The 11491-nt window shown below is 45.0% G+C and overlaps 1 protein-coding gene across 1 annotated transcript; it reads left to right on the top strand.

The window, feature by feature from the left end:
• Positions 1 to 4366: 4366 nt before the first annotated feature.
• On the top strand, positions 4367 to 5439 carry LOC111151025 (SRY-box 2). The gene has a single exon (XM_022508736.1). The coding sequence runs from the start codon at positions 4373 to 4375 to the stop codon at positions 5336 to 5338; it is 966 nt and encodes a 321-aa protein (XP_022364444.1). The 5' UTR covers positions 4367 to 4372; the 3' UTR covers positions 5339 to 5439.
• Positions 5440 to 11491: the final 6052 nt, after the last annotated feature.

Genomic DNA, 11491 nt, shown 5'->3' with positions numbered 1-11491 from the left:
GGAATGGTTTGTGAGTGGTTAAACAGAGCTCTCCCCCCAATACTGGTGGTCGTCAAACTCTGCTAATTAGCAATGCTGAGAAATTCCAGTTAACAAGGACATTCTCCAAGACTCTGCAGGTTCCCTGCCGTTTGCCTTCATTTCCATAAGAAGATTAAGAGAGGAGGGGAACACACTCAAATGCAGATGCAGAAAAGAAGCGTTTTTTAACAAGCATCATAATAGTAAGATGCTTGGCTAGTTCTCACCTAATTACTGCAAGTTAAACCTCTATTTGCCATTAAGAAGAAAAAATAAGTCTACAGTCCCCTAGCTCCACAAAATTGTTAGTTGGCTTCAGATATAATACTTGGGGAGGGATGAGGGGAGTTTAGGAGAGAAATGTGTAAAAGATAAAACTGAGCTACACTTAATCAGGTAAGGATTTGGGGTTTGGGCCTATATAGTAGAGCAAAATTAAGTCAGAATATCCTAGGAGTTACGCATTTTTGTTCCTAATTTCTAATCTTGTTTTAAAAGTATGCAGCTTTTTGCTGCCCATGAAAGGGAAATGCTATACTTCTTTTAGATTAAGCACTTTAAATTTTCATACATTGTGCCAATGGCAACATTTTTAAATTCTTGAAGGATGAAGCACCCTCTTCCAAGTCTTATTTTGATTCCCTAGTAGTCAATGGTGCATTGTTACTAGTACTGTAGCCATCTGTTATAAACCTAAAACAGTGCTGCTTCTATCATCTATTGTGATTATTATAGTTATTATTATATTTAGGGGCCAGTGATAGTGCCGGATTGAAATAGAGTGGCCGGTGATCTGATTTTTTTAATGCATATGTTCTAAAAAATCTAATGAGAAAATTGTTTCTGCTATCGCCATCTTCTTTAATCTTATTTTCATAGCACATTATTATGCATAAATGCCAGCCACAGTTAGTTTATTGCCTTGATAAGTACAGCAGGCTTAATTAAAATAAAGCTGTAAATAAATGCAACCAATGATAACACAATTGTAATGTATTTCCATAGCTTATTTATATGATAAAAGCAATTAACAAAAGACCTAGCCAGCCCCTTTAACCTCTTAAATGCATTATTATAGAGTTCAGGCACAAACACAGGCGTCTGAGAATGTATAAAAGCTTTTATATATTATCCCAAGGAAAAATTTGTGCCTCTTCCTACTACCCCTTGAGAGAGAGGGAGATTAAAAATTTTGCTACTGTAACCATTCGTTATTAATATTTATTTTAATACATGTACTCCACCATTATCCACATCAACCCCTTGGGTTTTTTTTTTCTTCAGACTTAATTATCCATAAGCTTTTTTAAAGTTTTCAGAATAATGCTACTAAGAGCAGACCAACGCATACACAATCATGAAGTGAATGCTTGGTCTGCCCTTCGTGGCATCTGGACAATCATAATTCATTCATATGTTGAATCTCATAATTTGTACCTATTTTTTCCCTATGGTTTAACCTCCTCCTTATCTGGAGGTTATATGTACATTTCTAAGTTAAGCAAATTAAATCTGATTCTTATGATTTGGTTCCATAGCTTATATGATATGTTAACTTTTCTTTTGTTTAGATTACGCGTAATTAGTTGGATCTTCCTCCCATTCCCCTTATTTTTTTTCCCTTTAATTATTTCCAAACACCTTCTTTTAAAGGTAAAAGCAAAACTGTTTTATGGAAAAGCGAATCCACCAGTAGGGGGCGCACCAGCTACATCCCTGACACCAGACGCGCTGAAAAGCCTGTGGCTGCGGTGTTGTCTTCTGAGCCTCTAACATTTTCTTTCCTAATCTCCGTGTCCCTGTTTAGCTTACTATTACACCTCGAATAAACAGAAGACGTTATTTTGTTTTGAAGAGTGCCATGTATTTATCCGTTTCGAGAAGGCCAGTCTCACCCTCCCCGGGTTCCCCAAAACTAAAACAAACCAAAACTTAGAGAAAAAGAAGAAACTGATGGGGGAGGGGCTGCTGATTGGAAATAATAATTTATAAAGAAAAGTCTGCAGGATTCTTTTTCTCAACTTTCCTGGTTTTCCAGTGAGCATACTTATTTTGAGTTGGACAGGAACAGAAAAGCCTGGGAGGGTAGGACTGGAGAAGTTGGAGTGGGGGTGGTGATGGTTATGGGAGGAAGATGGTTAGTAAGAAACAAAAAAAGTAAAGTTCTGTAAAGATAATAAATGGAACGTGGCCGACAGATACTATTCAGTACATTTTCTTAGGGTGAGTAAGGGTAGATAGATCAGGGGAGGAGGGGGCGGAGAGAGTGTTACAGAAGAAAGAAAATAAGTAACCCTGATGGTTTAAGCCCTTTATAAAAAAGAAATGGCATCAGGTTTTACCCCCCCCCAACCCCCCACCCTTTGTAGTCAAGTGCATTTTAGCCACAAAGATCCCAACAAGAGAGTGGAAGGAAACTTAGACGGGGCTTTGTTTGACTCCGTGTAGCGACAACAAGAGAAACAAAACTACCTATTTGTAAGGGACGTGCTGCCATTGCTCTCCGCATTGAGCGCCTACCTATTGAAATCTTTACGTCAGGACAATGGGAGAGCGGCTAAAATTACCCTCTTGGGTCCTGGGCGGGCAGGATTCCTGAGCCCCTACCCCCGCCTCCATTCCATCCTCCTCCAGCCTCGGCCTTGCTAGGCTCCCCCCATGACCAGTCTTGGCCGTGTTCTTCCAGCCTGCACTGCCTGCACCTGTGCCTGGGGCGCACCACACCCGCCTCCCAGGCCTGGCGCCCCCTCGGAGCGCTGCCCCAGACCCCGGCGGCGCGGGCCACCACAGCACAAGTCACAGGGGAATGGCAGGGCCGGTTCTGCTCGAGTCCTGGGAACTCTGCGTGGGAGGGAGTTTGTGAGTGCGGCCCAAATGCCACCTCCATACTGTGCCGTGGGATGCCAGGAAGTTGTCGTTACGCTGCTCCAGAGCCTGAGCTTCTGAGCGTCCTTCTGTTGATCTTTCTTCCCCCAGCCTCCTCTTGAAACCCGCCCAACTGAAATCCTGCTTTGGGGGAGGCTCAGGGGGAGAATGGGGGGGCAGGACGAGAATGGGGGCCTCCTCTCTCCATCGACTGAATGGAGAAAGATGGTGGGCGATGTGGCTGGAGGTAAGGGGACAAGCTGGAGTGTCCCGGCTGGAGCCGAGCTGCGCAGGGAAGTGCCTGCTTGCCGCAGCTTCCCCAGGCCCGGCCTCCCCTTAAGTGTGGAGTCGGCCACATAGTCCAAGCAGGATTTATGCTTAACACAGAGCAAACTGTGGCAGCAGGGAGGGTTGAGGACAGAGCTTTCCGTCTCCTAACTTCTTGTCGGGACAGTGTGAGAAAGGGGTGAGCCAGTGCCGGCACCTGTGGAGGAAGAGGGGCGAGGGAAAGAGCGAGGTTAGGGAGAAGCCCCGGAGAGGCTGGAGTTGGGGAGCAGCGTGAGGAGGAGCGGGAGAACAATGACACACCAACTCCTGCGCCGCCTGTTTCCTGAAATACTAGCAGGACAGTCGCCCTAAACCACCCACTCTGCCCTGCCCCACCCCACCACCTTAGCGGCTTCTCGCGCCCCTTCCTCAACGGAGCGGCCCGCACCAAAAAGTAAATCAATATTAAGTTTCAAGAAGAAAAAAATCGTAGTCTTAGTGCTGTTTACCCACTTCCTTCGAAAAGGCGTGTGGTGTGACCTGTTGCTGCGAGAGGGGATACAAAGGTTTCTCAGTGGCTGGCAGGCAGGCTGTGGGAGCCGCCTCCCCCTCCCTCCTTCCCCCTCCTCCCCCTACCTCCCCCGCGCGGCCTGCGGCGCGGCAGGCCCCGCCCCCTTTCATGCAAAACCCGGCGGCGAGGCTGGGCTCGAGTGGAGGAGCCGCCGCGCGCTGATTGGTCGCTGGAAACCCATTTATTCCCTGACAGCCCCCATCACATGGATGGTTGTCTATTAACTTGTTCAAAAAAGTATCAGGAGTTGTCAAGGCAGAGAAGAGAGTGTTTGCAAAAGGGGGAAAGTAGTTTGCTGCCTCTTTAAGACTAGGACTGAGAGAAAGAAGAGGAGAGAGAAAGAAAGGGAGAGAAGTTTGAGCCCCAGGCTTAAGCCTTTCCAAAAAATAATAATAACAATCATCGGCGGCGGCAGGATCGGCCAGAAGAGGAGGGAAGCGCTTTTTTTGATCCTGATTCCAGTTTGCTTCTCTCTCTCTTTTCTTCCCCCAAATTATTCTTCGCCTGATTTTTCTCGTGGAGCCCTGCGCTCCCGACACCCCCGCCCGCCTCCCCTCCTCCTCTCCCCCCGCCCGCGGGCCCCCCAAAGTCCCGGCCGGGCCGAGGGTCGGCGGCCGCCGGCGGGCCGGGCCCGCGCACAGCGCCCGCATGTACAACATGATGGAGACGGAGCTGAAGCCGCCGGGCCCGCAGCAAACTTCGGGGGGCGGCGGCGGCGGCGGCGGCGGCAACTCCACCGCGGCGGCGGCGGGCGGCAACCAGAAGAACAGCCCGGACCGCGTCAAGCGGCCCATGAACGCCTTCATGGTGTGGTCCCGCGGGCAGCGGCGCAAGATGGCCCAGGAGAACCCCAAGATGCACAACTCGGAGATCAGCAAGCGCCTGGGCGCCGAGTGGAAACTTTTGTCGGAGACGGAGAAGCGGCCGTTCATCGACGAGGCCAAGCGGCTGCGAGCGCTGCACATGAAGGAGCACCCGGATTATAAATACCGGCCCCGGCGGAAAACCAAGACGCTCATGAAGAAGGATAAGTACACGCTGCCCGGCGGGCTGCTGGCCCCGGGCGGCAACAGCATGGCGAGCGGGGTCGGGGTGGGCGCCGGCCTCGGCGCGGGCGTGAACCAGCGCATGGACAGCTACGCGCACATGAACGGCTGGAGCAACGGCAGCTACAGCATGATGCAGGACCAACTGGGCTACCCGCAGCACCCGGGCCTCAACGCACACGGCGCGGCGCAGATGCAGCCCATGCACCGCTACGACGTGAGCGCACTGCAGTACAACTCCATGACCAGCTCGCAGACCTACATGAACGGCTCACCCACCTACAGCATGTCCTACTCGCAGCAGGGCACCCCAGGCATGGCGCTTGGCTCCATGGGCTCGGTGGTCAAGTCCGAGGCCAGCTCCAGCCCCCCTGTGGTTACCTCTTCCTCCCACTCCAGGGCGCCCTGCCAGGCCGGGGACCTCCGGGACATGATCAGCATGTACCTCCCCGGCGCCGAGGTGCCGGAGCCCGCCGCCCCCAGCAGACTTCACATGTCCCAGCACTACCAGAGCGGCCCGGTGCCCGGCACGGCCATTAACGGCACACTGCCCCTCTCGCACATGTGAGGGCCGGACAGTGAACTAGAGGGGGGGGAGAAATTTTCAAAGAAAAACGAGAGAAATGGGGAGGAGAGTAAGGAACAGCATGGAGAAAAACACGGTACGCTTAAAAAAAAAAAAAAAAAAATCATCACCCGCAGCAAATGACAGCTGCAAAAGAGAACACCAATCCCATCCACACTCACGCAAAAACCGCAATGCCGACGAGAAAACTTTTATGAGAGATCCTGGACTTCTTTTTGGGGGACTATTTTTGTACAGAGAAAACCAGGGGGGGTGGGGCGGGCGAGGGAATGGACCTTGTATAGATCTGGAGGAAAGAAAACTACGCAAAACTTTTTAAAAGTTCTAGTGATACGGTAGGAGCTTTGCAGAAAGTTTGCAAAAGTCTTTACCAATAATATTTAGAGCTAGTCTCCAAGCGACGAAAAAAATGTTTTAATATTTGCAAGCAACTTTTGTACAGTATTTATGGAGATAAACATGGCAATCAAAATGTCCATTGTTTATAAGCTGAGAATTTGCCAATATTTTTCAAGGAGAGGCTTCTTGCTGAATTTTGATTCTGCAGCTGAAATTTAGGACAGTTGCAAACATGGAAAGAAGAAAAATATTCAGATTTGGACATTTTAATTGTTTAAAAATTGTACAAAAGGAAAAATTAGAATAAGTACTGGCAAACCATTTCCGTGGTCTTCTTTAAAGGGGAAAAAGTTTTAGATTGTACTAAATTTTTTTTTAACTTACTGTTAAAAGCAAAAATGGCCATACAGGTTGACATCGTTGGTAATTTATAATAGCTTTTGTTTCCCAACTTTCCATTTTGTTCAGATAAAAAAAAAAAACATGAAATTACTGTGTTTGAAATATTTTCTTATGGTTTGTAATATTTCTGTAAATTTATTGTGATATTTTAAGGTTCCCCCCCCTCCTTTATTTTCCGTAGTTGTATTTTAAAGATTCGGCTCTGTATTATTTGAATCAGTCTGCCGAGAATCCATGTATATATTTGAACTAATACCATCCTTATAACAGGTACATTTTCAACTTAAGTTTTTACTCCATTATGCACAGTTTGAGATAAATAAATTTTTGAAATATGGACACTGAAATTATGCTTGAGTCTTTCATTTATTTGGATAACACTGATTATACATGACTGCTCGGGGTATATATTTACTGTGCTCAGCCAAGAAAGCAAGATACCTAAAACCTTGATATTCTAGTCCAGTATCGTGTGTTAATGTTAATTGCAACAAATAAATGTCTGAATGATTAATTGAATAAGTACTCTCAAAAAATTGAAATACTTGTGTCATTTCTAAAATAGAAATTAGAGACATATATTGTAAATCCACCCCCTCCTTCTCTAAGCAGCATGAATAAGCCTGATGGGGACTTATACTTAAAACTGATTTATGCCACTTGTTGCCAGAAAGAAGGAGTCAATTCTGAAAATTTTCATGTAGCTCAGCAGATGGGGTATTGAGCCAAATCAGAACCAGGTTGGCTGGTTTTGTTTTCGTTTTCCTCAATGCACAATGGCCCTTTGGAAACCTGGTTATGGGGAAAATGATGCTTGTATCAGAATAATTGCAAACTAGACTTGCAAAGTACTCATCTGCTGGGTGGGTGTTTGGGTTACTTCAGCCCTGCTATTGTTTGAGAGGAAACAAGTGGTTTGCTTTTCTTTGTTCCTTGACTTCATAAACTTTCTCCTCTACATTTTCCTGTTTACGGGCAAGGGAAAGCAAAAAGCATCTTAAAAAATCCCCAGAGTTATGGTTATTTTTTTATTATTATTATTTATTTTCTTTTTTCCTCTCTCTCCCTCCACGAATTCCATTTCTTAAATTGGCAGCGCGGGTCCAAGCCTGTAGTCCCAAATCGGATATCTCTGCAGCTGATAACAAGCAAAAGAGAAGCCAGGCAACAGCCATATTAAAGAAGAAAACAATCAACTCTGAGGTAGATATTTTACTTTGTCCGGTCTAATCACATTTGGAGATGATTATGCTTTTGATCTGTTAACCGTGTTTTACTACGGTAGTAGAAGAGTAGGGGGAGGGGAAAGGGGTGGGGAAACAAGATTGGATTTGTTGTTTTCTTTTGCCCTAGGAAAGGTAAAGAAAGACTATAGTTGTCCTCAGTGGGAGCGGAAAAGTTGGGGAATCACCAATGGTCTTTGAATTAGCGATGTTTCTACATCACAACCGACCCGCGCTTTGGCGCAGCCGGAGAATCTGTAAGACCGATTCAGGGACTTTTCTTATTTACTGCTTACCTCGCGCAACTTCCCCCACCAAAGAGGACCAGGAACCACGAGTCAGGCATTCTTAAGAGCGTGGGTTGCTACCCACAATTTCAAGGGCTTGTTGTGCCAACTTGGTACAACTTTGGAGAAGTTGGAATCCGGCAGCGCCTTCCACCCTTGAGTAAAATACCGGCTGCAGCCACTAAGTTAGCTCAACCCGTTGGTTTGCACTTTCTCGTTTTCCAGGAAAAGTATTTCTCGTGATGTTGCTGATGTTAGTTCTGGGATCAGCTGGAGATACTCTCATATTTTCTGTATTTTTATTTCATGTGGATTGCTTTATTTTTGGTGCGTGTTGGTTGTCACTTATTTCTTTAAAAAAAAATCATTTTAGGGTAAAGGACAATTATTATGCCAGATCCCAATTCTAAGCGAGGCATTTCCCCCCCTAATTAATGCAGAGACTCTAAAAGAATTTCCCCCGGCCTGGCCAGCCATTGTAATGCATATACGGATTATTCACGTGGTAATGAGCACATTCGCCAGTTCTTGCTCACACATACGAATAAAAGAAACTTTGAATAAAGATCCAAATGATCTTGCTGGGGGGTGGGGAGGATATTCCCGGAATTTGAGCCAATCAACTATATGGAGTGTATATATTTGAAAAAAATAGAGATATATTAGAAATATGTATAGGGTTTAGAGTAATTGCAGTGCATTGGGCTCCCTTAGTGGGGGTGGGAGGGAAGCCCACAGGATCAGACTAAAAAAAGCAACAACTTTTTGGCAAAATGCTCAAGTTCAAATATTTTGCAAGAGGGAAGAGAGCAATTTTAGGAAGTTGAACTAATTTTGAGTGATTGTCACTGTCTGCCTAAAACAAGAGAACTCCCATTTTCCCTCCTATCCCTCCATATCCCCTCCCTAAATGAAAGCCAAATTATTTTGCTCACAAATATAAATTCTTTTGATAAACTGCATTTGAGGAAAATGTCATAGTTCATCGTTTATTTGATTGGGCTAAATGATTCCCCAAGATGTGTAGTTTCATGACTAGATTAATATTAAACATACAGTATTTTATTTGTAATATGATTTTCAAGAGGGGGTAAATCCATAAACTTGCCCAGAGATGGTTATCTCTCGGTGCTGAAGTTAGTTGTTGAGTGTTCAGTTCCTTCCTTGGGATATAAGTCTGCTCACTAAAAACCATTCAATTTCCAGTCAAAGGGGTGAATTTAATGTTTTGTTAACCTTATACATAGAATGGAAATGTGTAGAAGGATGAGATTATAGTTTGTTCCCTCTGCAATTTTTTTCTTTCCCGCACCTCCGCCCCCTACTTTAAATAAAGAGCGTTAAAATATTTTGCTGAGCTGTAGTAGATTAGCAAGGTTTCTTGCCAATGCTGGGAAGCTGGTATTACAGACGGTCCCAGGGGAAAATGGCTCACATTAACCACTAAATGAATATTTGACAAGGGCTCATTCGGAGGTATTATTACTATAAACGTGTCCCTACTGGACTTTTCCAGGGTCAAAGAGCAACGCTTCAATTAATTATTTAGTCTGCTAGTAGATTTGGTTGTAATAGCTGTACTTATTTCTAGAACCGACACATTCTTACAGTAGGAAATCTCAGGAGAATCTTCTCCATCAGCCATGCCTTGGATTGAAATACACATAGAGCCCTGGCATTCTAAAGCTGACTTTTTCATAAAACCTTTTCTTGGACTGAGAGTTGGGGGGATTATAGTTTCTTTTTCTATTTCATTTTCTGTCTTTATTTTAAAAGAAGAAAAAAAAACAACATAATAAGTTACCTTAGATTCTACATCATGTCTGGAAAGGTCTTTTAGGGCTTTGCAGTTTGGGGAGAGTGGGGAGGGGATTTATTTATAACCTTTGCCTTTTCTAAGTGGAGATGTCACAGGAGTTCAGAGACTCAGGCAGATTCTGAATTTAGAAATGGCACACATTGCTGTTTGCCAATAAAATTCAGGTTTTAAAATGGAGGGCTCCATAGGCTAAGTACTCGTAGTTCTAGCAGTCTTAGAGTAAATTGGGGTACAAAGTAGTTCCTCCTTCCCTCCCCACCTATTGGTTTGAACATTTCCAGGTGTAGTGGGGAGGGGGGTGGCGGGCAAGTGTTCCCTTTCTGCTCTGTCATAAGTTCCTCCGTGGCCCTGGGTAAATGGTAAGGGAATGATTTTGAGAGTAAGATTCCTTGACAATAATATAAGGTGAATGAATAAGAGATAAGCGGCAAGGGGTGGAGGGACGGGATGCAGTAATTACAAACCCAATTCATTCAGCTTTTCAGAACTTTTGTTGTGGGAGCTCCATTGACGGGTTTTGAGCCGCTGGTTTTCTCACATTAAAAAGAACTGATCAGCGCCTCAGGGGGACAAGAAATACCGCTTAACTGCATAGTGATTGGGTCTTCATTTAGAACCCTTACAAGAAGAAATTTAAACAGTGCCTTTGTGTGCACAGGTTTACTTTTCAACTGCTAACAGTTTATAGCTAACTGCTTTGAGATTGAAGTTTGACTGTGGTTTGATCGCCTGCTTGTTGGCACTGCTTATTTATTTATTTATTTATTGTAATGAAAAGAGCTTTTTATATCCTCCCGCCTTTATTTCTTAATCTTGGAGAATTTTGCAAAAACAGTTCCTCATATTTTGCTTTATGGAAGTAGTTTCCTTCACCACAAGCTTTAGGAAGGACTTGAATTAACACTTCTCCAACACTTTCCACCACCCCCCCATTATTGCCTTAAAATAATTTGCATCTCATTCTGTTTTTTTATGCTGCCTTTTCTTGCTTTCAGAGCAAAAACTGCTTTGGACAGCTACTAGTGAGGTTGAGGATGAGAGTTGATTTATTTTTTTTCTTTGCTTTTTTGTTTTTGTTTTTGTTTTTTTTAACTGGAGTTTGGAAGATGTTTGGGTGGATTTCTTTAGGGACCTCGTCTATGAGGTGGCTCCCTTAAAGACAGGAGAAGGGGAAGAAACACTTGAACTTTACTGTGAAAATGTGGATAAAATCCAAAGGGGCACAGTCTCTGGAATTCTAGAGGAAGCAGGCTGTGGAAGGAGTTTTCAAAGACAGAAATTGTCTAAACCAGAGAATTCATTTGGTGTCTCTCATAGTTATTTTCTATTAAAAACTTCCCTGGAAACCGGCTTCTGGTATCACCCAGGAAGACTTGTAACTGCTGTTCCTTCTCAAAATGCTGTCCAGTTTTACAACTCTTGTTTTCAGTTTTGCTTCTGTAGCCTTAAGGAAAGAATGGACTTGACTTTTCTTATCCCAACTGTGAGACTTCTCTGGGAGCAGTTACTGTAACTGCTAAGACAAGGCCAAGATTTCCTGTGGCAGAGAGCTCTCTTTCTGTATGCAGGTCTAGATGGAGTTTATTTTATATTTTGGTGTAATGGTTATATTTCACTCAGTTTCTCTTCAAAAGCAAATAGAACGTCCTCTCGTTTCAGGACGCAGAGATATTTGCTGCTTCTGGGCTTTCGGAGTTGAGAGGCTTGCTCTACTTTGCAAAGAAGTGTCAGGTGGTTTAAAAGCTTCAAGGAGTCCTTCGTTACATTACCCTCGTCTGCCTGCGTGCACAGAATGAAGTGTGCACTGTTAGTAAAGATTTCGGCGCTTTGAACTATCATTTGCTTTCCTCTCTGGGCTTCCGTGCGGGGCGCGACGACGCAGGGCCATAAGCGCGCGGTGCTCCCACCCGCCCGCCCTGGGGAGCCTGCTGCAGCCGGCGCGGGAGCGGAGGCGCGGGCAGATGGAAGCTGAGGCGGGCGAGCGCCGGCCGGGGACCTGACGTCACTGTGGCCCTAGCCAAGACCCCCACGGGGCTCTCTGGGAAGGTGCTGCGTAGGGCTCGAG

The sequence above is a fragment of the Enhydra lutris genome, unplaced genomic scaffold (genome assembly GCF_002288905.1).
Source record: "Enhydra lutris kenyoni isolate GAN:26980312 unplaced genomic scaffold, ASM228890v2 scaffoldscaffold2, whole genome shotgun sequence".
NCBI lineage: Eukaryota > Metazoa > Chordata > Mammalia > Carnivora > Mustelidae > Enhydra > Enhydra lutris.
Note: the sequence above shows the minus strand (reverse complement) of the source record. Positions and strands in the feature narration are given on the sequence as shown.

Coding starts and splice junctions, on each gene's coding strand:
- LOC111151025 (XM_022508736.1), top strand. CDS start 4,373: ATGTACAACATGATGGAGACGGAGCTGAAGCCGCCGGGCCCGCAGCAA.